Below are 27,416 nucleotides of genomic sequence, written 5' to 3' on the forward strand. Positions count from 1 at the left end.
TCAGTAACCAATAACACACTCTCTCTCTCTCCCCACTTACACACACTTTACCTCACTTCACCTCACCTCATCTCACCTAACGTCACCTCACCTTACCTCACCTCACAACATTTTCTATCAAGTAAAAGTTTTTTAAAAGACACAGGACAGTCCAGATGTTCTGTAAAGCTACTTAGTGTGGTCTGGACTGCATCACATATGAAAATGATTTGTGAGAGATATGACTGGCCAGCCCGGTTTTATTCTGAAGTTGTTAAATACCGGCTCTTGGGCAGTGACTTTTGGCATCAGACACCAACGTAAAAAGGCTTCCTTTCCCGTTGATATGATACATGGCCAGTTGCCCTTACTGTGTAATATTGTCTCCATTAATCTATCAATAAACAAACATAATATCATGTTCATCATGTTGTTATATTGCTTTTTACAAATGCAATTTAGCGCTGTGACACTGTCAGCACAGGCTGCTGATGTAGGCTACTTTTTAATTGGCCAGAACATGTCATAATGACAAATGTTGGTTCAGCCGGTTTGCATAAAATCAAACTGGCTTAAACTTGTACACCGGACCAGACCCAACTGGCAAAACTGGAAAGTGACCTAACTCTAATGTCACTAAATTTAAGCCTGCAATAACTACATTTTTTGGCTACTTGGGGACAGTAGATACAAGTTGTGAAAACAACACTTAAAGGTCCAGTGTGGAAGATTAGGCGACATCTAGTGGTGAGGTTGCAGAGCCGAAACTTCTCCTCTGTCCCAAGTGTGTAGGAGAACTATGGTGGCTGACAGGAAATCGCGAAAATGTGAATGGCTCTACCTAGAAGTGGTATTTGATTTGTCTATTCTGGGCTTCTGTGGTAACAACATGGAGGACTTGCTCCACTTGTAGACATTAATGACTCATTTTGAAGTACCGAAAACAGAACAAATCTTAGTTTTAGCTGATTATAAACTAATGAAAACATAGTCATTAAAACTGTATATAATTTCTGCCAATAGAAGCCCCTAAACCCTATACACCAGACCGTCAAGATATCATCACCTCTAAAGTTACTATGGTGAACTTGTTAGCAAACAGTTGCTTATTTATACATTTTACACCTAAGCATTCATTTGGAGTCTTGCTTCGGACCACCTAACAAATGTAAGACCAATATTCCTTCTCTTTTAGCTCTAGCCCTTTTTAGCGTGCAAATATGCAGGAAAGCCCAGTCAGTCTTTTTTCAGCATTAGCAGTGTAAAAGCAAAATCGGGGAGTGCAGCAAAATGCCGACATGGGAGGGAAGCCGCGGCTGGTCAGTCCTTTGGTGATTCTCTCATAAGTCAGCCTGTCCTTCACCGTCCCCGTCATCTGACGGTTAATGGCCTCTTAATTTGCTAGGGCAAGGAGGGGGCGCAATTCCTTGTCTCCCCAGTTGCTCATCTTTACAGTGTCTGTCAGGTTTGCGTTTCCCTCTTGCTACTAGCTGCTTGCTAATTCCTGCTATCAGCTGTTTCCTGTTTATCCACCGCCAGTGGGTCGCACGTGCGGCGTCATCAACAGTTCCTCCCACAAGTCTTCAACAACCCCTCCCATTGCAGAGGGCCGCCTCTGTCTTTTTAAACTAAAAGGGTTCCGCCAATATGTCTACCCTAAGAGGTGGAAAATTGGGCACCTCGGATCAACTTGTCAATCTGGCTCTGTGTGTCTAAACGCTCGCAGCTTGCCGGCAAAACAGCCCAACATTTGCAGAAAATCTGTCAGTGTAAAAGGGGCTCCTGTTTTGGTCTCCACAAAATTCCTGAGGGGAATATCTGTCTCTTTAGCTGGTAAATGCTCCGCTATGTTCACAAATTAGTCACTAACTGTGTCTGTCTGCTGTTTAGAACCTGGCACGACCTGTAATTGACCTCCTCTCTCACATCATCTTGATAAATTATTATTATCAAAAAACATAGATTATAACATATTTAAAGTAAGTGTTGATATTTTTTACAGTGTTTGGAAGAGATTTTACATAGAAAAATATTGCAATAAAAACAAACCTTTAGTTTATGTTTACGAAAGATCGGAATAAATCGACATAGTTTTGTAATATGACTTATAAGGTCTGTATTCTCCATGATATGTTGGTGAAAAGAACATCCTTGCCATACACTTTGGGCACCATTGAGTATTATGTTCTGCCAGTTTTCTGGACATGCAGCTTTTAACACAATAAATACAACACTTAGGTTAAGTGTCTTCTAATAGCTCTAATCAAACAATGAGCACTTCAATGTAGCCGCTCACACAGGCAGCGTTCACTTTTGTTTACATGCTTTACTTGTCAGAACTACTTTTTTTAATTAATATTGAGCGTTGATACCTTCAGCGTAAAAAAATGGGTAAAATGTGGGGATTTTGGAGCTACATTTTAGGCTCTGAAAGAAAATGAGAGGGTATATCATTGATACTTTGGTCTGCTGGCATTGGTGGACTTGCAGCTGTTTTTACAAGTTTTGTTGACAGAGTGCTGCAATTTGTGATGTGAGGTTGGAGATATTTCAGCTTGTAAAAATCCCACATAATGTGAATGGGATTTCCCCATTGGTAAAGTTCTAATTACATAATATTAAATCACAGCAGCAATGTACTTCAGCACGACCTCTTGTTAAGTTATATATCCAGTATTGCAGTATAACAACTGAGAAAATATGAAGTATATTTTTTTTATTTTAACCAACCGATAACTGAGTAATAATTAGGCCTACTTACATTTCTTTGTAACGAGTAATGTTAATATTTGTGCTGCAACTTGTCCACCCATGTCTGACACACACACACACACACACACACACACACACACACACACACACAGACACACAGACACACAGCACTGATAAGGTGCTAGCAGCTCTTTTCTTTCAATGCACAGTCAAAACACTGTTATGTCTGGCGTGTGTGTCTCAGGAGAGGCACAGGAATGCAGTCGTGGGCTATTTTGAGTTTTTAAAGGAGCACCGGGGTTTTGTGAGGTCTGACCTTTGAGAAACTCTGACGTCTGACGTAACACTAATATTTGCAGGCCCAGTCTTCTTCTGTTATTTGCTTACTACCCCCACAGTTCGAGGGGATCCCATCACACGCTGCACACACATGTAGAGAGCATGCAAAGCAGGCACACACATTTTTATGACAGTGCTTGAGAGTCATTGAACTTCCTAATCAAAACCCAAGCTATAAACAATAATCAGTATTTTTCCAGAGAAAAAATGAAAAAAAAAAGATGAAAGGGTGACAAACTGGGAGAGTTTATAAGAGCTATCCGTACAAAAAAACATTCCCACACTAAAGAAATGTGTATGTTTCTGTTCACATGTATCTGTACATGGACAAACTGTGCTAACAAGAACTCATTCATCCGTTTTACAGCCACCAGGAGAAGAAAGTCAGCCTGGCTGTTCCGTGTATCATGTCACTGTTTGGCTCAAAGCTTTGTTTCATTAAAACATCCAGTGTAGTTATATTATCAAACGTTCTACAGTCATAGGAAAATGATCACTAATGAGCTACCAGGGGACGGCAGAGGGCGTGGACCACCCGGCATCTCATTACCCTGGCACACTGCGGTCGTCATCATGCTGTCAGAAACTGCTCTGCACTCATCAGTCATAAAATATAAAGAGAGGACAGAGAAAATGGCACCCTATTATGATGCATGAGTTAGTTTTAGCTTCTGTGCCCGCCCAGTGGAAGTCCGGTGATTTACATCGGAAAATCCACAATAACGATGCAGAATTTATGATAAATGGATTTCAGTTTCAACCCAACACATTCTGACTTTTGACCTCCTAAAAGTTCAAGTCCTTAAGGGAGAAGTCTGAGCAGCCAATCAAACACTGTACTCTTAAACTGTTCAAGCTTGAAAGATTCTTTAATTTGACCAACCACAGGAATAAACAGGATGCTGATGTTGTTGAGTAAACATCTGAAAAACATTTCCAAATCTGTCACAACATCTCATAAATTCTTTTCCACTGATTATCCAACTTGGGCCCTATTGGGTCTTTTTTTAAACATGCATGCACCTGTTTCGTTTGTTATTTTCAATGGTATGATCACAGCATATACTTGTTATCTCCTTCAAACTGTGCAACACAGCTGTATTTTGAATCTGCAGCATTTCAGGCCAAGTAGTCAGAATTTGCGGTTTGCTTGTTACATAATAAAAAAAAAATTAAAAAAAATATTGAATATTAATTATATTCTTACCTTTCCTCTTTTTACGTTCTTATCTCATTTAACCTTTATCTTTTGTTATTTTAGTTAGCCTATAGGTTTTAGTTTTGATGCATTTTATGTCTCTGTTTTAGATCATTCTTACCTAGCTACTAACTCAATTTTATGAGCTAAATAGCTTTTTGTTGGGTGGGAGGGTTGGGTTTTCTCTTTTCTTTTTGTTTTCTGTTTGGATCTTTGTTGTTTTTAACCTCTGTGAGGCACTTTGTGTTACTGTTGTATGAAAAGTGCCATATAAATAAAGTTGATTTTTTTTTTTTTTGAATAAAAAAATAAAAAAAACTTTCAAAAAAAAAGAGCAAGAACTGTATTTTATGTTGCTGACATTGCTTTCTGCAGACACCACACACCATCCATCCATCCATTTTTACCCAGGGCGGGTCATGGGGACAGCAGGTTGAGCAAAGCACCCCAAACGTCCCTCTCCCCAGCAATGCTTCCCAGATCCTCCTGGGGGACCCTGAGGTGTTCCCAGGCCAGATGAGATATATAATCCCTCTAGCGTGTTCTGGGTCTGCCCCGGGGCCTCCTACCATTGAGACGTGCCCAGAACACCTCTAACAGGAGGTGCCCAGGAGGCATCCTGATCAGATGCCTGAATTACCTCAACTGGCCCCTTTCGACATGAAGGAGCAGCAGCTCTACTCTGAGCTCCCTCCGGATGTCTGAGCTCTTCACCCTATCCCTAAGGCTAAATCCAGCTACCCTATGGAGAAAACTAATTTCAGCCGCTTGTATCCACAATCTCTTTCTTTCCAGATTCATTCTACTCAGAGCTCATGACCATAGGTGAGGGTTGGGACATAGATAGTTCGGTAAATCTGAAGCTTTGTCTTCCGGCTCAGCTCCCTCTTCACTATGATAGTCTGGTGCAGTGCCCACATCACTGCAGACACCGCACCAAACCACCTATCCATCTCACATTCCATTTTATCTTCACTTGTGAACAAAAACCCATACTACTTGACCTCTTTCGCTTGGGGCAGTAACTATCCCAACCCATTTTCCGACAGAGAACCATGGCCTTTGACTTGGAGTTGCTGAATCTCACCCTGACTTTGTCATGCTCATCTGCAAACTGCCCTGGTGCATGCTGTGGAGGTCACGGTGTGATGAAGCCAATAGAACCACATCATCTGCAAAGAACAGAGATGCAATTCTGAGGTCCCTGAACTGGACACTCTTCTCCCCCCAGCTGTGCTTTGAGACCTTGTCACATATCACCCTAATTTAGTTACCTCAAGTGTGATATTTTTGGATATCATTTTTATAGCAACTTCCTGTTTTCTTCATTTTATTTGTGTCTTTTTTTATTCTCAGTAGACGCAAGGAATATTTTTACACTTTGGGAAATACACTTATTTGCTTTCTTGCCAAAAATTAGATTGATACCATTCTCATATCTGTGACAAATATACGTCTACAGATAACAACAGTTTGGTATATCTTTGCATGAAGACTGGAAACAGCTAAGGTAACAAGATCTGTCAGTACTCAGATTGTCTACGAAGGAGCGGTATGTGGTGCTACAGGGTTTTATCTGATGTGAGATCAAGTAATTAAACAGTATGTAATATGTAGAAAAATCATGGCATGGAAAAACATTTTAGCAGCTTCAGAATTAAGGTTGTTTTGTATGTATCTGAAGCTTTACACATTGAATTTGTCTTTTGCCAAAACATTCTTCGCTTGTGTTTTAAATGAGAGACATTAATCTGGTATAACACCAAGGTATTTGAAATTGGGGATCACTTGAAGCTTCTCATCTGATACATGGACAGAATGTTCTGGAAAAGCACTCACCCTTTTTTTTATTTTCTTTTTCCACATTAAGATTTAAACATGTGTCTGTGAGCCACCTAGTAACATGGACCATTGATTCTGTAAGCTGTATAGCAGTATATAGTTGGTTGATTCAGATACTTTATTAACTCATGCCACCATTTGTAGAGAGCATACTTTGTGATCTTTGGGTTTGGGTTTTTTATCACGTATTTTCAAGTCAAAGTGAAGTCAAGAGCTATTGAGTCCAAGTCCAAGTCGAGTTGCAGTCTTTTTTGATTTTGTCAAGATTAAAGTAATCAGAGTTGTGACTCAAGTCCAAGTCTTATAGCTCAAATCCACTCCTCTGCTAATTAATCCTTCCCTAAGTCCCGCCCCTGGACGCAGACTGGCCAATAATAACGTAGCATCAGGCTGGCTCAGACCAGGGTCCGACAACAACACAGCTGTGCTCCATTGACTCTAATGCAGTCGTTTCAGATTTCCTTCATTTTCAGGCTGGTTTTGTGGATTTGGAGCTAAATGTTGTGCCTGGGGTACATCGTGTATTAATGATACTCGTTACCTGGAGAGGTTGGAAAAAGATACACGTTTCTTCCCTGTTCCAAACCCAAAATCAAACCCTGAAAAGTGTAGGGTTAGCCAAACACTGTTCATCTGCACACACTGTGATGCCACACAGCTGGTTCAATATCAGCAAAGTCTCTCTTTATATTCATTGTCTTCTGTGGCGATCAGCAGTGATGTGGTGGTTCACTTTTACACTGTGATCTGTAGCCTATAGTTCGGCTTTAGCTTCTAACTATCTTTGTCTTTTTAACCTGTTGTTGCTGCTGAGTCAGTTTGACATCCTGGATATATCCTTCAAACACAGACTGTAGACCCCTCTGTCTGCTTCTCTCTGGAATCACTCTTTCATTTTGCCAACAGCTTTCCGACAGCTTGTCGGACAATCACAAAGGGGCGGGGCTTAGCGAAAGGTCAATTAGAATGTTATATCTTGCTCCTTTAATTGGTGCATAAGTGAAGTATAAAGATGACAAGTCACAGCTCCTGGCCTAGATATAGTCCTGCACATAACGTCTTGTAAAACCACAACTTGTCATTTTTGCCCTTCATTTCCTTTGGATGGAGTCTGTTTCCATCTGTTTCCAGTCTTTATGCTAAAGCTAAAAAACAGACTGCTAGCTGAAGCCTCTAACGACAGATATGAAAATGGTATCGATCTTTTCATCTAAATCGTGTCAAGAAAGCAAATAGGTATATTTCTCTAAATGTTTTGCCAGAAGTTACTCATCGATGCATCTGACCTTGTACTTTAACCTCTCTGCATATGCTCAATAAAGCTTATCTTAAATGGGAAACTTGTGGAATTGATCATAAGACACTGAGTAATATTTTCTTCCAGTGGTTCTTCTCAATAATGTTGTTGCATCTGTTATTCCTGTTATCAAGCTGATGCTAATTAGCTAGCTTGTAAGTTGGTGCCAAACTCTTGAGTTGCATAATAATCAGAGTGATGTCATTCTCCCCTCAGCCTTTTTAAGTTCTTGTTGCTCTCTGCTAGTAAAACAGCTGCACTTTGAATTTGACCAAAACAAGTGTAGTACCAGATCACGGTCTTGTATAACGACGGGGAAGAAGATCTATTTTAAATACATAGAGGATGGGACCTCAGATTGTCCTCTGGCTTGCTTTAGACGTGCTTCTGGTTTGACTGAGGCTGCTGGATGGTGGATGAATTGGCCTTTTGGCTGCTCTGCAGGTTTAATAATGACCTCACTGCTCTCAGCTTTCTGGGTCCAGATCAGTCACTGCAACCCCAGTGGCTTATCACAGCAGGCCATGGAAAACACAAGGTAAAACATAAGCCAAGGTTTACTTCTGTTTTTCTTTAAATCTGCCTTTAAATTCACTCACTGCAACGCATGTAATCATACTGCAGGTGCCTGTGGATGTGCAGATTGCTCGCTGTTTCAATGGAATATTTGAACAAGCCCTTAAAGCGTGTCACTCTCTGCGGGAAAGCAATTGTGTAACATCTTGGCGGTTGAGTCAGGAAAAACAGTGCAGATGAGCAGCAGATCGGAGTGTATTTCATCTCAAATGCTTGAAAAACACATTGACACACAAATATTTGGATAGCTGAATTTCAGCAGAAGAAACTTAAGGAGTGGCTTCTTCCAAAACAAGACAAAAATGGACTGACCCATTCACTCAATTCCTGAAAGCTCCAACAGCTAAAACAAACTCTCCATCCACCTCAGCTGCGGCAAAATATAAATCACATCAGTGTTGACATGCACAGAAGCTGGGCCTGCTTCAGACCGGGGTGGGTTACAATGTGAACAGTGGGGTGAAACATAAATGAAAGTAACAGTGGTATGCCAACAATGCAAATACAAACATGGATCAAGTTACCTCAAGTGGCTTACAAGGCCTCTCTCACTGCCAGGGTTTTTTTTTTTTTTGGTTTGACGACTAGATTTTCTATCAAAGTACAGAAGAGCCATTGGTGGTCAAAGTTCAGTCATTTCAAACCTACTTTTCAGGGGAAGATACTCTACACTATACTGCAATTCTCCTTGGAAAATTTATGCCATGCTCTTAAGTGGCTTGGTGGTTAAAAAGTAACTCAGCTAGCATTAAAGGTCAGGTGTGTGGGCTTTAGTGGCATCTAGTGATAAGGTTCAAGACTACAATCAACTGAATCTTCTCCCATGTGCCAACCGTGTAGGAAACTACAGTGGCCAATGCAAAAAAAGTTATTGACAGCATCTGATATGTCCATTCGGGGCTATATAGAAACAACATGGGAGAGGACCCGACCTCCAGGAAAGCAGCTCAGCCTTCCTTCCAATTACTCTGAATGGTCACTCGCAGTGTTGCAGTGAGAAAATCCCCTGCAGCCCAAAAAGCATATTTCCCATAGACCACTAGTATAAAAGAGGCATCTGAAAACCCTTGGCGGGACACCTTGAATTACAAACAAAGTCAATTATGATTCTTTCTATTATGAATTTTTGATTCATGGAGGTTTCATGTTTGACAAACTTTCTTTGAGATGAGGAAAGCGATTTAAGAATCTGTGGCATCATTACAATGTAAAGTCTATGGGCTGAGCAAAGACTAGAGAGCATGGCCAGCAGGAGAAAACACTACTACACATATTCAGTCGGTTGCATACCGTGGCAGTAAACCCGGAAACTAAAAACGTTTTTTGGCATATGCACCACGTGAATAGTTCCACTGAACTGAACAGGCACCATCTTGGGGTATGGTATTGAGATATTATTATACACCTATGAAGAGGATTTACTCGATATGCAGATATAAACGGTTCATTCTAATGTAACAAAAACACTGTTGACACTGAGTTACGTAAGTCCTACACATGCTGAGGCAACACATTCTCCTTCCAACCTTGTTACATAATGATGTTTGGTGACTGATTTTCTACGTTGACATATGACGTGCTATGCACCCTGGGTGTGTTGGATATTGACGTTCTGGGATGCAATGTCAACTTTAGCCCGTTACATGCATTGTCTGGTGAAAGTCAGTGGTTGTTGAACTCATCCACTACCCCTCCCGCTCACCCTACTGTTGTTGTCCAGTCATGTTTCCCCTGATGCCACTGGGCCAGCTACGTATCATGCCAACGTGAAAGGACAGCTTTTTTTGTCAGTGTCCGATGCTGGAAGCTACTGCCCAAGCACTGGTAGTCGACGACTTTCGGAGTGAGACCAGGTTGACTGAGGTCATTAGAAACCCATTGCACACACCAAACGTAGACACCATATAACAGAAATAGTTAAAGGTAGCTAGCTACCTGTGAGTTTTAGACTATAGAGCTACTGTATGGAACATTTTGTATAAAATATTTTGTTTGTATCAATGCATCTACAAAGGCAGTGAAGAAGACTGTGGCTACTTCGGGGCAGAAGAACTCCACAATAACCTAAAATCCAGATGTACTTTTATCACCTGCTCTAAGGCGTCAGATTAAACATCCAGCAGATTTCGGGCAACCTTAGCATTCTTTTAGGTTGTATTTCCGGCCCACTAGACTGACAGAAGCCCAGTGTTAACTTTCTTTGGTCTCCCTGAAAGAAATATTTTAGTCTTTAGCTTGCTCACTAGTCGATAGCTTCGTCTCTCTGCTGTCTGGTGCTGAGGAGATGAGGGGCAGTGGGTTTATCAGCGCTAGTTTGCCAAAAACTGCTGCCTGCTGCTGCTTGACTTGGGGTTGATGAGTTTGATGAGAGAGATGGTGAGCTAATAAAAGCTAAAATGCTCCACAGAGACCATTTGTTTGTTTATGTATGACAAAATAATTATTACGTAACTTTGTCGCTCAAAAATAAACATTTCGGCATAGACTGCAGCAGAGCAGTCTGAAGGCTGTGAGGAGACATCCGCTCCTCCACCCTCAGGTTGTCTAGTACCTGACGTTTCCTCCAGCATCTGCTCCCCATTCCCAACGCCCCAAAGCACAGGGCCTCTCAGTGGGAGGGAAAGTCACGTTATATGTGAGCCTGACTGCGAGCAAAAAGCTTTACAGAGATATAACTTTGAAACAGGGCAGAAAACAGAACTGAGGGAAGCTCAGCAGATTTATGGTGATTACTGATGCTGGTCCTGAAGCAGACTGAAACAGATGATATTCTGCCCAGAGGAAGAAAATGTGAAAGCTTCTAGTTTGAAGACGGCTTTGTGCCAGACTGAGGATAAATCATGAAGGAACAGGAGGATTTACCAGGAAGTATATTGTAGTATTGCCCTTGTTGGCATTGGTATGTCTCATATTTCTGTGCTGCTCTGGTTGAAGTAAGTTGCAACATAACAACGAGATCAAGGAGATGAAAGTGTAAAATGTTAGACGAATATGCATCATGCTGGGTACCAAAATTATCAACAAACATAACATGTACTTTACCAAAAAACTGCACATGTGAAAACAATATTAATATTAATCACATTAATATTATTTAATTAATATTAAAAAAATTCCCAGGGCCGAGTACAGCTATTTTTATTTGCATGACCTCAGTCCACGAAGAAAACCCTGAAGCTGGAAAGCGTGTTTGACAGTTTTCATTCTAGTGACCAGGCATAAAACAGTACATCCATGACTATACCACACAGTGTTGCTTTGCTCAGAGTGTGTTTCTCCATGTGTTAGCCATCACCATCAGCTGACTTGTGTTTATACCTGCAATTAACTCTCCTCGTGGGCTGCCTGCCCCGCACGTGCACCAGAGGCTGCTGGGAAACAACCTGGGAACTGCAGGAGGAACATTACCTCTTTGGACAACCAATGCAGAGGCAACAGTTCATTCTGCAGTTATGCAACTTTGCCAGCACGCACAGACCTACATTCATCACGTTTCATTGTGTAGTCTACTGTGTTACCCACAGTGGATTTGTGGCTACTGCTTGTTAATGTTCAGGTGGAGGGCTTATTAAGTCATTTTTAAACACCGCACCATACAGTTTGAATTGATATGACCTGCTTTGAATGTTATCACTCCATTGAATGGACGTTATCAGTGGTTATCAGCCTCATAGATTTGGGTTGAAAGCGGTCTGCTACACTGACTAGTCGCATCAGAAGGTTGTCACCAGTCCATTAAATACCTATGTTACTGTTTGGTGGTGACCTCAAGTGGCCATAGTAATTACGGCTGGAGGAAAGGAGGAAGTCAGGTGACGTAACCTTCATGTAAGGAGCGAGAAAGTCTGTGTGTGGAGGAGGGCAGGGTGGTGGATGAGTCAAACAAACAAAGGACTTTCATCCAGGAGACCAGGGTTTGTAACCTAGACTACGAACGTCATCACGCCAAACACAGCTACAACCTTGTTGTGGTGTCGGCATTAAGTCATGTGACCATAGTGTAGTTTGTTTACAGCCTAAAGTCAGCTTTTTCCTTCTGGCGATTACATTTAGGCTTCAATAATCATTAAAGTGGTGTTCTTATTGAACAAAACATGTGAGTGTCATAAATGCTTGTTTGCCACAGAGCTTATTTTTTGCAATAATCCAAAATCCAATGGAAAAATCCCACAAGCTTTTTGACAAGGGAACCAGGACGATGCTATCTTTCATATCGGCCTACAGAAAATCATCCCTCGAGCGCTCTATTCTTTAAATATATACACATACAGGCTGATTATTATATTAGCATAAATTTGTTTGCAGGATCTTTTGCAAGTAAAAGTGTGATACTAAAATTGGGACTGATTTCCCGGAAAAAAAAACACAACAACACAAACTACTTCATTTGCGCACAACTGCAGGCCATACGGTCAGACCTCTCACTATCACTCACAGAGTGAGACACCTGCAAATATGAAACTCTAATCTCAAATTAGTAGGATTATTTGGGGTTTATCATGCAAGGGAGCAACAGCTTTTACATTATGAGTCTATACAGTATCAGGTTTGTACTTGATATGATCCAGGAGCGGTTGATTCCAAACAACATCATGGTGAGAGATAATCACAGAAAGCCACACTACAAAGTGCACTCAGTTGGTAGATTTGAGAGATCTCTTTAGCACTCTGTGGAGATGTAAACCACACACACACACACACACACTGGACAGGATATGTGGAACCTCCTCGGCGCTCAATGAATTCAGTGTGTTCCCAAAACTAAATGAGATGGCATCTGGTTCATCTCAGAGGTGTGTCCACCAAACTTCGACCCATTCCTCCTTATGTAATATTTACACACGATGATAGATTACATAACAATCACCTTCATACCGCAAATGACTGAACATGTTTTTTTTTTACTAAATAGTTTGTTTATTATCCATGTGCAAATGTATGCATACGGTAGCGTGTGGACACTCTATACCTTATTTATACGATGCCTTGAACCCTTTGAATTACTGGCAGAGGATTAAGTAAATCATTTAATGGATGACTTGGCTAAGTTGTTACACCTGGCATTGGATCATTCCTTATAGATGCTGGACAAATTAATCTTACTCATTGGGAGGCTTTTAAACTATGGGCCCGGTTTATATCATGAACGAATGTGTAAGTTGATTCTCCAACATCAGGATTTAAGCAATTTGCAGGCTGGTTTGGAAATGACTTGCACCCTGTCGACAGATATGGAAGAAGAGATTTAATGATGTTATAAGATGGCACAAATGCCGCTTTAAAAATCAAAACAGGCCAAACGTTATGCAAGCTGTAGGTCTCGTCTGAAGCTGCAGTTCAGGGGATCATGGTTACTCCAGGAGGATGATATAATACGGACACGGTTACGCAAGTCATTCATTAAGAAGTGAAATCTGTTTTTATCTATTTTTTCAATCGCTGGCATTTCTAGGCTGTTTAAAGTTATCTTTGGGTTCTGTTTCTTCCAGCATGAAAATCAGAGCTGAACAGTTATTCTGTGATGCCTAATGGTACAATAATAAAATTAGACACTAACCTGTGGCTGCAATGCCTATGGAAACTCTGAGAATGAAAAATAAATGCGCCAGTTAATTTACAGAGAGAAGCTTCCTATGAGGAATCTTCTGCCAGTTTATAAAAACTGTGACAAATTTACAAAAATACAATAAACAAAACAAAAACATGCTGAGAAGATGCAAAGACCACTGTCAGGCTAATGCTCATGGAGAAAGACGTGTGGAAAACTCATCAGGTCATCGCTTAAAGTAAAAGTTGACCTTTGGAGACTCAGTACAGACAGTGAGACTGGATCCTTTTGCTGTTAAAGCTGTAGTTAATAACTTTTATAAAGAACGTGTAGTCATATTTGCTGACACTGTCTATATTCACACAGCACTACTGAGACAGATAATCTGTGAAAAAAAATCACATACCTTTGCCTAATCTATAGCCTTGTAGCACTTCCAACAGCCTTACTGCATATGAATGAAAACAACCAATCAGAGCAGAGGAGGCTCTATAGCCCTGTTCTACCACTACTTTTGGTATGGTACCTTTGGAACCAAAGTAACCCTTCAGACATGGTACCTAGACCCTAGTGTTTCCACTGCAAACCGTACCTTTAAATGTGGGCAGGGTTGTTGTCACTCACTGCTCCGTCCAGCACTCACTGTATTTCCTCCTTTATCAGTGCACATTGACATTTTCAGAACAAAATAAAACAGGCTGCAGTGAGAGTCTTTCTCCATGGGATATTTAAAAATAGCAGGTTTGTGCATTTAGTCCTTCTCAGGCAAGCTCAGGGGTTTAGTGTTGCCGGAGCCCACAGGAACAACACTCCGCGATGCTTTTTTTTTACTCCGAGCGAGGATTAGAATATATGCAGATCACATAATCTGGATGAAATTAATACATATAAACACTTGAAGATCCACTCATTACTAAAAAAACAAAACCAAACTAAAGTGATGGTTAAAGTTGTCACAGTGAAATTTAAGGTGTGTTGATGGATTCACGTCGTCAACTCATACACTGAGTAACATTACAAGTTAACGTTCCACCTTAAAAGTTGCTGACAGTTGGCCCAGTGAATTCAGTTATGTTTTCTCCGACCCCAGCTGCTGCAAGAGGCAGCAAAACATCCTTTCATTTTATAGTTACAGTTTATTAATGTATGTAAAACTCTCCACGGTATGAACAGTGGTTACAGGAACCTCAATACCAGCCACAGCTCAGCCCTGAGCAGAGTGACCGTCCTCTATTGACCAATCAATGGGCTGCAGTGTTCACAGCTCCACCTTTTAGTACCAGATCTGTGTGCTAGGTATCCCAACAGAGGGGGGACCAAAAATTGGGACGGTACAGAACGGCTCCTAACACAGCTGTCAATCATGTCAACCACTGCCCGTGAACTGTGGTCAAACTGTCAAACAAGGCAGCGCTGATCAAATATGAATCAAGATTCTGTTACTGCACTGCTTTTTTTCTCTCCTCAAATGTTTTTAGAAACATATTTAAGTGTACTGTTTTGCTGTAAAATGAGAACATTTGAGACCCGGCCACCATGTTGGATACAATCAACCAAAGTTTCTGAAAACATCTGAGGGAAGAAACAGGCAATGCAGTAACAGAATCTTGATTCTTGATTTGATCAGCGCTGCCTAGTTTGACCGCAGCTTACGTGCAGCGATTGTCAGCACCTTTAGAAACTCCTCAGCTCTGAGTTGTTGTCTTTGGTGAGCATAGCAAAGGCATGATCCGCACTACTCTCCCTCTGATTAGCTAGTACTGGCTGCCTTTGTTGTTTGGGTTAGTTAGGTTTAGCCAAGAGGAGTGGGATTGGTTAGGGGTTAGAGTAAGAATGTCAGCGAAAGCCAGTCAGAGGAGGGAATGGAAATGCCACTAGAGGCAGCAGGAGGAGGAGGAAGGGCATGATTTTTGTCACACATTATCTGTATCGTACATCTTTCAGAATACAGTTCACCAAATATGGCAAACAGTTGTATAAGTTATCAACTGTAGCTTTAAAGGCAAGTGCAATTCTTGTACATGGATTTTCATATAGGATAGACAGAATTTGAGAATATATAGCAAACTGTAAACCCAACACTCTGACATTTTAATACTTTTGTTACTACGAGGAGCCCATCTCTCTGACTCTCCCTGAGTGGGTGTATTATTGTGAAGCTGCAGCTCAAGTTGTACACAGTGACTTCCGCATTGAAGATTATCCTGGATAATCATCTTGAGGAATTCATGAAGTTTCCTTGAGGCAAAACTGTGATAGGGCAGTGGTTTTTAGACAGATGAGCTCATGTAAAAACAAACAGTTTCTATTTAGAGAAGATAGCATTTTACATCTATTACTCTGCATAGGGTGCTCTAACTAGTAATGTTTTAGTCTAACTGCATGTCCAGAGCTAACCTTAATAAAGACCTGGCTGCATTTACAGTATTTAAAAGAAAGGAAGTTATTTAACTTCTGTCTTTCCTCAAAGGAAATGAGTCTGAACACCTGAAACTGGAGCTGACCTCAGTGACTGCCACAACATGTTTTATGATTCAACTAAATATATGATCAGTTCAGTATCTGTCAGTCTGTAGTTTTCTGTTACACTCTCCTTTGAATCTGCATCGCGCAAATATACATAAAATCCCTAACTTGAACTTGGCGTGACTGTAAGAAAATTCTTTAGCTACTGAGCGTAAATCCCTCAGGAGACCAGCTGCAATTCAGCAGATAGAGAAGCGAAGGCTGACAGATTTAAAGCCCAACAGATTTCTTTCTTTAAAACTGCATACTTGATTACAAAAAAAAGCACCTCCTGAATGGTGTTCGTGAGGATTCTTGGAAGTCTTATCATTCCTTCTTGTTTCTCCCATTATCCTCTCATCTAAATTAATCATCAGATTTTTTTTTAAACTGCGCCGTGAACTTGGAGGCAGAGAACAAGGTAGAGCAAACACTGCCCGGTAACGGCTCCAACGCCGGTAGCTGTTTTGGTTTTGATGGAATCACACTGGGAGTGTTGAAAAGCACACATTCCATCACATTTCCTCGTCTGAAGCCTAATCAGGGGGCTGCTGTGATTTGTTCTGTGCCTGGTGTTATTAGCTTTATCTGCAGTGGGCCTGCCACTGAAGTATGCTGCTCCTCGGTGCTTCCGAGACCTCATTTGGAGATACGATCGAGACTAACTTAACCCTGTGTCTTTGGCCTGAATGTCATACCAACAACAGGGCATCTGGGGCTAATGCCAGGCTGGCTGGGGACCAGGGATGGGCATTCTGAGTGTCCAAGTATTCATTTTTTTGCATTCAATCATTACAGAGTATCCGAGTCAGTTTCTCTCTTGTTCTTTGTGCTCAGCTTGTCAGTCTTGACAGGTCTGCACCTAAACTAGCTACCATATTGTATCGTCATGTCACATGATCAAATAAGGACTTGACATTAGGCAACATCAACATACATGTTACCCAACAATCATCATTGCATACCTGTATATGACAAAATATCAAACAAAAGTTACTAATTTAATTGAATAGTTTCATACATATGAACCTAACCCATTTTTGAGGGCATATAGTCTATAGCGAATGGCACTATTTTTAATGTAATGGAGTTCGCCTTTGAACTAGGGATGCTCACGATTAGTTGTCTAAACGATTAAACGTCCGCCCCCTCGCTAGTCGGCACCAGAAATATATGTCGGGTAAACCAATTAGTGTTTTATTCATGTACAAGGCTGCTTAACTGTCATGCAGCCGCCCACCACTAGTGGGTGCTACAGAGCCATCAGACAGCAGTCCCCCTCCCCGTGGTAATGCTCGAGTAGACTGGAGTTTTAAAAACAGCAAGGTGGGAAATAAGAGAGATGTCCTCTCGCAAAACCAGCAGGGTTTGGCAGTACTTTGATCTAGAAAATGAAAACAAGGTAGAATGTAGGCTGTGTCAGAAAAAAGTGGCATATAATCACTCGACTGGAGCAATGCGTAACCGCATTCAACCGCTCTCCTCTAAGTCAGTTCAACGTCTGTCCGGTTAGCATGAGCTAACACAGCAACAGCGGCTAACATACAACACAGGGCTGTCCGAACAAACACATACCAACAACAAAACGGCTCAAGTCTTTCATCAGACCCATCAACAACCATTAGGTGATGTTAGCCATGTGATGCTAACAGTTAGCCCCGTCACTGCCTGCATCTCACTAACTGTTCCCCCGGGGCAGAGCCCATGCTGTGTTCTATTTACCTTGGAAGTTGGAGGTCGGAGCTGGGAATGACATCACACCTGAGCTGAATGTGTTCCGTTGCAACAAGTAGCAGAACCAAGACGCTGTTAGCAATACCAGTTCAAGCGAGATTAGCAATGTTAGCAATACCAAATGATAAGAATTACGCTGTATTTTGCGCGTACAAACACCATAGCAACATATCCACAAATGGAAGTTGGACAAAACTGTGTGTACGACTAATTTAATGAGACACAAGTAAGACAGAAGTGCTAACAAACAGTATGTTACTACAGCTGTCACTTGTGTTGACATACAGAGCGGCCATCTTGGATTTTGAGGTCGGGGTTGGTGATGTGCCTTCAAATTTCTGAGTTGTTAAACCATTTTCAAGGGACTTTCTAGTTAGAATTTCCAACTGAGCCCGGGACTCGGACTGAGTACTCGGAAATTACGACATCCCAGTTGATGGGATGGAGATGAGATGGAGCACACCATCACACTCACAGCAGAGGTCTCCTAAAAACAGAGAGAGAGACTGACCGCAGAGCAAGGAGGCACTGAGCAAAGCAATGCACTGCACGCAGCTTTACAGTCAAGTAATATTTACCCATTCCAAAAAAAAAAAAAGTCACATTCACATGGGGGAGGTTAGGCAGCAATTACTCTTTACGTTAAATGAATACTGACGTCCAAATTGAGAACTCGAGTAGGCTACTGTGGACGGGGTCATTTCACTGCCGGACAATTACGTAAGAGCCCACAGGCCGTCGTAAAGCCTTTTATAAGGTGTGGTGGATTTCTTCTACAGTAGCAGCAGAGACAAATCCGTCAGTAAAGTGTATAATGGTGTGAAATGAAGGACTATGAATACATTTATGGTGCAATAAAGTTACAGGTGGTTTATTTAAATGCTCTAACAGCTGGTTTGCTTGCTGGACTGCTCTCCTCTCCGGCCTATTTACTTCCACACACACAAACAGCAGCTCCCAGAGGCCTGAGACTTTACTAAACTGCTAGAGATGCCGTTTAGGCCAAAGAGACTGTTGCACAACAACCCTCCAGCTGCACTTTGACCTCCCAATCCAGATAATCTTTTCAAGCTACTTCACTGCAGATTAAGTGAAACTCGCAAAACACTTGTCTGGTTAACAGATGTTTATTTGGGGGGAAAATGTTTTAATGATCTTGTGTTCTTGCTTTTGACACCATGAATCACATTTTGTGTCGCATGCAAACCTCAAACCTCAAGCCTACAGTATGTTCAGCTCGCCGCCTTTGATGAGCCGTTGTTTAAAGGAGGATGAAAGCGTTACAAGAATGGCGGGGAGAATTATTCTGATGTGGCTAGAAATATTTGTGTTCTGTGTTGGTGCAACCGCCGGAGAATCATGGGAGGTTGTCACAGCAAAGTGCTTTCTATTACAGTAAATATGAGACACAAAGCATGAGCAGGAGAGCTGTCTTTGATGGCCTGCAGTTAGCATAAAATGGGACGCACCTGAACAAGCTCAACAGCTCAGGTAGGCTTTCCTACACAGGTGCAACATTCAACACTAACATCAACAAGTTCTTTCCTTATTTTAACCACATGAAAGCAGCCACCACAGGAATTTCAAATTTGATGACTTTGCTGATTACTTGGCTCCATGGGAAGTGTTTTTCATTACTGCTCCAAAGATGATGAGTCATAGTCCGCTATGGTTAATCTATGCAAGACAAAAAATATTATTTGGATGGTGGATATTTTAGTTACAGCAATGCCGGGAGAGAACAAAAGAGCCTTTGCTTCGCAACTGTGGAACTCATAAAGTATGGGCAATGATAGCCAAGCTTTTTGGCTAAAGGGCAAAATGATTTGATACTGAACAGCAGCAAATCTGTTGAAGCACGGCAATGTAACAGAGACGGTCTGTTCAGCTTGACAACATGAATAAAATGCTGATAATAAAGGACTGTTACAGCACATCTAGCAAGACTATCGTAGGTTTGGATATGTGGTGGTTGGATCAATCTCAATGAAAAGAAACAGCAAGATAGAGACAGAAAACTTTCATAAAGGGCTCCTTACTGTCCAAGCTAAGAGGACTGTAACTGAGGTAGATGAGAGGGAAACTACTCGTCAAAACATTCAGAAAGGGTCTGGCATTAATTAGTCTATAATATAGACAAACTAGAATAGATTAAGTTTATCATAAACATTCCTTCATTCATTTTCTGTAACTGCTTATCCTGTTGGGGGTTGCTGCAGCCTATCCCTGCTGTCATTGGGTGAGAGGCAGGGTACACCCTGGACAGGTCACCAGACTATCACAGGGCTGACACATAGAGACAGACAACCATTCACACTCACATTCACACCTACAGCCAATTTAGAGTCACCACTTAACCTGCATGTCTTTGGACTGTGGGAGGAAGCTGGAGTACCCTGAGAAAACCCACAGTGACATGGGGAGAACATGCAAACTCTGCACAGAAGGGCTCCCTCACCCTGGGTTCGAACCAGAAGTTGTTGTATAAGAAAAGTAAATCTAAAACTGTGTTCTCCTTTTACATGATTGCATTTGCAAGATTCATATAATTGGTGGTAATATCAGGTCCATTCACAACAAACAGGATTAGATGGGCCTGAAATTCCATATCAGCAATTCTCTAGTCCAAAGTGGTAGACTAATCAACCAACAGAAGGGTGGGCATTGCACAGCATGGCTAAAAACCTTTCACGTGCATTTTGTGTTGGTTGTGATTTTAAGACGATTCGTCCAGCTGCATAGGCAACGTCCGCAATTCCAAAAATGTAACACTGAACTGTTTTGCAGATAGAAGATAAACAGCCTTTTGAGCGCACATCATGCATCGGCTTTTTGGAACAATGTCGGTGCTATTCCTGATGTGATCCATCTTCAGCCCTGAGTTGTATCTCCTGTCAAATGTTTCCCCTTCCAGCCAAGAGGGTCATGCTCTGTCTGCTGGCCCTCTGCATGCCTCAGCCTCTTGACCTCAAACATGGCCGTGGTTTTCTCTCTCCCCCTCTCCTCATTTCATCTTCACAGCTGGTCATGTGATCGGTTGATAATACCTGCACATGGACATATGTTGTTTGGGTGTGCATGCAAGAATGTAGTCTGCTTTTATCCATCTTTGTCATTGGATATGTGCAATGTTTAATTGAATTGTGAATAAATGTAAAACAATATTTGACATCCATGGATTGAGTGAAGGAGCAAGCCAATTGTATACGTTTCAATCTGAGTAAAAAGCAGCCACTTAGGGTTTGGGAATGTCATTAATTTCCTGTCGGTGTTGTCGGACTCGGTCAGATTTCTGCTCTGTATAGTTTGGCAGGAGCCCGCTGAGATGATGGAGGGCAGCCGCTCGCCTCAACGTCTCTTATTTCTCATCAGAGAGCAGCAGCGGGAGGATGACAGATACTCTCACATGGCTAATAAAACTGTTGGAAAGCACTTTATTTCCTGCTACTGGTTCTTGTGAATGGAGGGATCCGACTGAGGCATTGAACTGTTTGGTCTGCGGTGCCTCAGGCTGACAGGAATAGGACTTAGAAATATTGTTATATCAGACAGCAATCAGAGGATGTATTTTTCTGACCATGCAGCATTTATGTACGTAGCTAAGTGCTGTACATGTCGACAACTTCTAAGGGAAAACATACCGTACTGACCTCATGCTCAAAATCCCTTCTTGTTGGCCCTTGCTTGCAGAGAGGATGTTACTCCTCCTCACTTACATATTTTTGAAGAGCAAGGAGAAAGCTAAGGGGTGAGAGCAACCAAGATAAAAATGCTGTAGTGAAACTCTGGGTGGGCAGTGTGGATAAAATTAATGTTGCAATATTATCATAGCATTATGTCATACCTGGTATGTTGAGATATTCACAGTAAACTCATCTTCATCACTTTGGCTGTTTGGACATGTCACTCAAAAAATGTAATTTACTCTTTTCAAAAGTAATATTACTACTTTACTTATTACTCCCACCCAAGTCATTATACCAACCGTTATCTTACTTTTTGGTAACTGCGTCATTTCTCTAAGGGTGCTTTCACACCTGCCCTGTTTGGTTCGGTTCAATTGAACTCAAGTTTGTTTGCCACCTAAGTGCAGTTCATTTGGGCAGGTGTCAACACTGCAATCACACTCGGGTGCGCACCAAGACAACCGGACCGAGACCTTCCTGAAGAGGTGGTCTTGGTCCGGTTAGAAACGAACTTTGGTGCGGTTTATTTGTGGTGAGAACGTGTTCCAACCTCAATCTGAACCAACTGCAGTCACATGACACATTGTTTGGGTTAAACATGAGCATGTTACAGTCCTGGAGGATTATTAATGTGCACCTCCTCCTGTACTGCCTTAATATGCACATTCAGCACATCCAATGCATCAAAACATTGTTTTCTAGTTGGAGCCGCGCCTCGTTTTCAAACTGTATGGTTTGACTAAAATGAACAATGACAGCAATATAGTCCACGATGAGCAGCACTAAAATCAACCTGCGTAGTTGTCCCTCCATTGTGACATTAGAAAGTGTCACATTTATCTTGCAAGTGTACTCTTCTTCAATGTTTTGTGTACTTCCTGGATTTTTCCCGCATGGAAATTCTGACCAATCAAGAGCAGCTTTCTCACACAAGGCACGCATGGAAATTCTGACCAATCAAGAGCAGCTTTCTCACACAAGGCATTTGATGTGGTCTGCTTGTAAATGCTGCCGTGCGAACATGAACCAACTCTAGGCAATTATGGAACTTTGTGACACAAGTCTCTGATTCAGACCAAAGTAAGACAACTCTAGGTCTGAAAGCACCTTTAAAAATTCAGACTCCCCATGTGTACCTCTGTGTGAATGTCAAGCTAATCTTAGAAGCTAAGGGTCAACAGCTTCCAAATGATTGGCCATTATTTTCCAAAGGATCTGTCTGAACAGTGGATATAGGCAACATTTCATCCCCCACATATCTTGCCACTAGCTACATTAGTTCCTTATCGCTTGTAGCCTTGTAGGTTTGGGAACATGTTTTTGAAAGTGTTTTGTAGGAGTCTTAGCACCACTAAAATCAAAGTAATGGGAATATTTCCAGCCGATGAGGGTTAGTATTTCCATCCTCCAAGCTAGCATGCTTGCATAGTGAAATGCATGTCAGTGAATACAAAAGTAATTCCGGGATGTGACTGATTGTTGGATTTGAAATCAGTTGGAGGGTGACAACAAAAGTAAGGTTGTAATGAGTTATTTGTTTGTGGGTAATCACTCGTTACCAAGCGGTAACCTCCGAAGCTAAAAAGTTAAGCTGAAGCCGAAGTGCCAAAAACTGCAGTTCCTTGAATGGCCACTTGAGGCTGGCGCCAGAAGAGAGTTAATCCCTATGGACATCCATGTTAAAATGCCCAACTTTACAGCAAAAATAAAAAAATTTACAGCCTGGTGAAAAAAATAGTTTTGGTCTGTAAAGCTAATTTCAACATTCATGACAACTGCATGAAGGTAAATTTTTATACAACTCACTGCCTACATTTTATTAAGGTTTGAAGTTACACATATTTAAGGGCAAGGCCACTTCATTGACAGGCTGTCTGCAAGGTGTCACTAATGTCTTTGAGTCAGATCCACCCCTCACTCCTCCATAGACGTCGGAACCCGCGCCCCAGCCTCCCTACCCACAACATTACGCTTTAAAAAATAAAGAATCTGAATTTAAACTCAATTTGTTTGACTTACATTTATCTCTTTCATATCATTAATGCATAGATCTATGCTTTTGATGTGATATGCAGCCTGCCTGACTACATACAGTAGCCTTGGAATCCAGGATGTTGTGTCCATCCTGCAAACCTTGCAGCCCCAAACCCAAACCCGCTCCATGCTGTCGGAGGTGGAGAAGCTCGTTAAGCTCTGTCTGGCCCTGCCCATGTCTGTCACGGCATCCGAGCACTCTTTCTCAGCCTTGCGCAGGGTGAAAACCTGCCTGCGCAACACCATGACGCAGGAGAGACTAACACATTTGGCCATTATGAATGCTCACAGTGACCTTATGGATGAAAGCGAAGTCTCGACCCTGCTTAAAATCTATCAAAGTTTATCAAGTATATATCAAAGTTTCATTTTCTTAACAATTAAGATGCCGTGTTCATCCATTCTAGTTCTCTTATAACTGCATGTTATTATAAAATAACTTCAAATCAAATCCTTAATCATTGATAAGTGTGCGTGCTTCCCCCGCCCCTCCCAACAAAAATCCCGCCCACCCTCTCAGAAAATAGCTCCGACGTCCATGCACTCCTCCACAGCTCCAACCTCTTGTCCAACTATGGTCACCTCTGGCTCAAAAAAACCTAGATGGCAACAGCCGAAATGCCAAACTTAAAGCTTCAAAACAGGAGTCAACAAGCCAGTGGGTGATGTTGTGGTGGCTACGTCCATTATCTTATACAGTTTATGCTATATACTGGGGAAAGAAATATTATTACTGCATGGCATCACTGCCCAACACTGAGTACAACTATATTATGTTAGTATGATATTTTCCAAAGGCATTGCTACACACATTCCTTCCAAAGATTTCACACTATTTGGCTGATTGACAGTTGGTGACCGCTACAGACCATAAGATGTGCCAAAAAAGGCAATGACGAAGACAACTATCAGCAGGCAAACGTGTATGTGAACAACACTGGTTCCAAAATATCCCTAAAAAAACAACTTCAAACACACACTCACACATTTAATCTACTGAGTGTTAGTGTGTTCAAACCAGCAGTTTACTTTACCATATACTACACAGTCTCTGTTATGGAACGAGCTGTTTGGACAAAAAATGTTAACATACAGTGTACACACACACACACACACACACACACACACACACACAGCTCTGGTGCACACGCAGACACACACCTCTTTGCACATTTTTGGCATAACTCCGTCTCCTGTCACAGGTCTGTTGGGATGGCAAACACTTTCATACGACCATCTCACAGCTGAGCTCCTGTTCCAAACACATCCTCCACCCCGTCACAACACGCCTTCTTCAATCAGCTCACATTTATTTCCCTCCTCTGCTCCTCAATGGGCCTTTATGGGCCATTTTCATCACACAAAACCCACCTTTGTCCACCAGAGCCCCTTTCTTGAGAAGTCAATCTACATTTTTTTTTCTGGCAAAGCAATTCTTTGATGTGTGGATGTTTCCACTGGAATCGACGTAGTTCGGGGAAGCCAAACAAATCTTCATGCGAGCGGGGGTCACAGGTCCTCTGCTGTTTTGTATATTATGTAATTCAACCTGTCAGCTGGGGAAAATAGATGGAGCGAAATCCTTTACATGTAACAAATCAAACAAAAGTGAGATAACACATGTTTAATTCAGGAGTGTGACACTTTCCCTTGGTGGAGGTAAAAAAATAGGGGCTTCTGTTTTGGGTTTCACAACACCAGCTATATTTCAGCTAACGACAAGCAAATTAGGGAGCAGCCAAACATGGCTTTGAAGTTGCTTTTAAACAGCACCATTCCCCATTTAGTGCGAGTATAAATTTAAAAGAACTGTGTGCAGTTTAAAAAACTGCTTCCCTCTGCTGTGGGACCCACCACAGTGACTGAAACTAAGACAGTGTAGAGGGAGGCTCTCTGAGGCAGGAGGTGCCCAGGGTACAATCTCAGAGATAAAACTGTCTCACAAAAACACTGATTTAAATGACTTGGACCATCAAAACACAGCCTGCAGCCCAACACAGAGGAAAATAATCATCTCTCATATTTTACTGTACTACTCCTGCCTACTTAGGCTATGTCAAGTATGAAGTTTATGGTCACGTTAGTGTGCCACTATTGGCTCAGTGTCTTTTTATAGCTGGCTTGTAGGTGAAGCATTTCTTGGTTTTCATGCACGGACAAGAAGAACTTAAAATTTTGGCAGGAAAAAAGCAGGATTGAGTTACTGGTACCCGTGCTCATTTGCCGCACACTGAGATCACAAGACTTACTGAAACACAGCCCTGATATAACACTTTCTAATCAAGTTATGTTCACAAGCTTATATACACATCCAGCAGACACAGAGTGACACCAGCTGACACCACTGGAGGTGTTTTCTCTCTACAGATATGATCATCTAATCCAAAAATAATCTGTATGATCTGAAATAACTAATCTTCTTCACCACTCACTTGTTTACTTCTGCATTTTGTGTGGGCAGATAACATACAGCCAGCTTTTGTGAGTACGTTTACGAGAAACAGTTGCTTACATTTTAGTTTATGTTAATATGTGTGGCGACATGTGAGCATTCAATTTATTTGTATGCTGAAAACCAGAACTATTAGATATGTGTCTGATTTTTCAGACATTTTTCCATCGATAAACCAACATTTTTCTGTCATTTTACAAATATCTCTGGCAACATTTTGTAGAAATTCTTTCATACATTTTTTGACATTTTACCAATATTTTTGAACAACTGTCTACTATTTTTGGGGGGTATTTCAGGAATATTTTCTGGCATATTTTTCAGATATTTTACAAATATTTATTTCACAATCTTTTGTTTTGACTTTTGAGTAATATTTTTTAGAACTTTTACTAACATTTTTTAGCACATTTTTCAGACATTTTACCAAACTTTTTCTTAAATTTCACTAATATTTTTCAGACATTTTACAAATCTGTTTTGGCAGTTTTTTCAGATATTTTACCAATCATTTTCTTACAGTTTAGTAGAACTGATTTTTTTTTTTTTTTTACCATTATTTTTTGGACATATTACTAATATTTTTAGACACTTAACTGATACTACTACTATGACTACTATTAGTAGATTTTTTGGCAAAATTTTTAAAGAAATTTTACCTACATTTTTCAGACATATTACTAATATATTTTAAAAATTCTTTCTGATAATTTGGGGGGAAAATTTTAGACATTTTACCAATATTTTTCCAGACATTTCACTAATATTTTTTGGACACTTAAATGATATTTGTTGACCATTTTTCAGAAATTTTCATAGTATTTTTTGGACAAATTTCTAGTAGTTTTGGGGGACATTTTTTTTTTTAGAGATTTTACTGACATTTTTGTCATATTTTTAGTTATTTTACCTTTATTTTTGGACATATTAGTTATTTTTTTAGACAATTACCTGATATTTGTTGTACATTTTTCTCATACTTTTCAGACATTTTACTAATTAAAGTTCTCACAACTTTTTAGGGAGTTTGTCTCATTTGTCACATCTTCAATTGACCTGTAGAGCAGTGGAATTAACATCCATCTATCCAGAAGATAACCACATGCAGTAGATAAATGAGAAAACCCGAAAGGAGACTTATTTCATCCTTCATCTCTCTCCTCATCTATAGATGACCCTTCATGTGCCACACTGTACATCTGAGACAGTGACAGATAGAGGGAGGCAGAGGAACTGAGATAAAGACAGACTGTACAAGTTAATTAAAAAGTCCATTCCAGGCATAACTGGGTTTGGTGAATGGGCAGTGTCAGTGCCTGGTCTTATGTAAGCCAGCACCTGGGATCCTTGAAGCATGCAAGAAATGCAGTTTGTGATCAGGTGCTGTGAGGGCACCGCCTCATTCGAGCTGTTAAAATAGTCAGGCCTGTATGACGAAGCAAGTTTAACTGAGGCAGGCTGTTTTTGGTTATCTGGCTTTACTAAACTGTCTTCACTTTAGTATCCTGAAAATG

At 41.1% G+C, this 27,416-nt stretch overlaps 1 protein-coding gene across 1 annotated transcript in view; it reads right to left on the minus strand.

Annotated features, from left to right (window-relative positions):
* Positions 1-23,696, minus strand: part of LOC126399195 (ryanodine receptor 3-like) — a 135,877-nt gene extending 112,181 nt beyond the window's left edge. The window contains exon 1 of the mRNA XM_050059036.1: positions 23,550-23,696. Coding sequence (XP_049914993.1) covers positions 23,550-23,696 — 147 coding nt within the window. The remainder of the gene's footprint in view (positions 1-23,549) is intronic.
* Between the last annotated feature and the right edge of the window lie 3,720 nt (positions 23,697-27,416).

The sequence above is a fragment of the Epinephelus moara genome, chromosome 12, assembly GCF_006386435.1.
Source record: "Epinephelus moara isolate mb chromosome 12, YSFRI_EMoa_1.0, whole genome shotgun sequence".
Lineage (NCBI taxonomy): Eukaryota > Metazoa > Chordata > Actinopteri > Perciformes > Serranidae > Epinephelus > Epinephelus moara.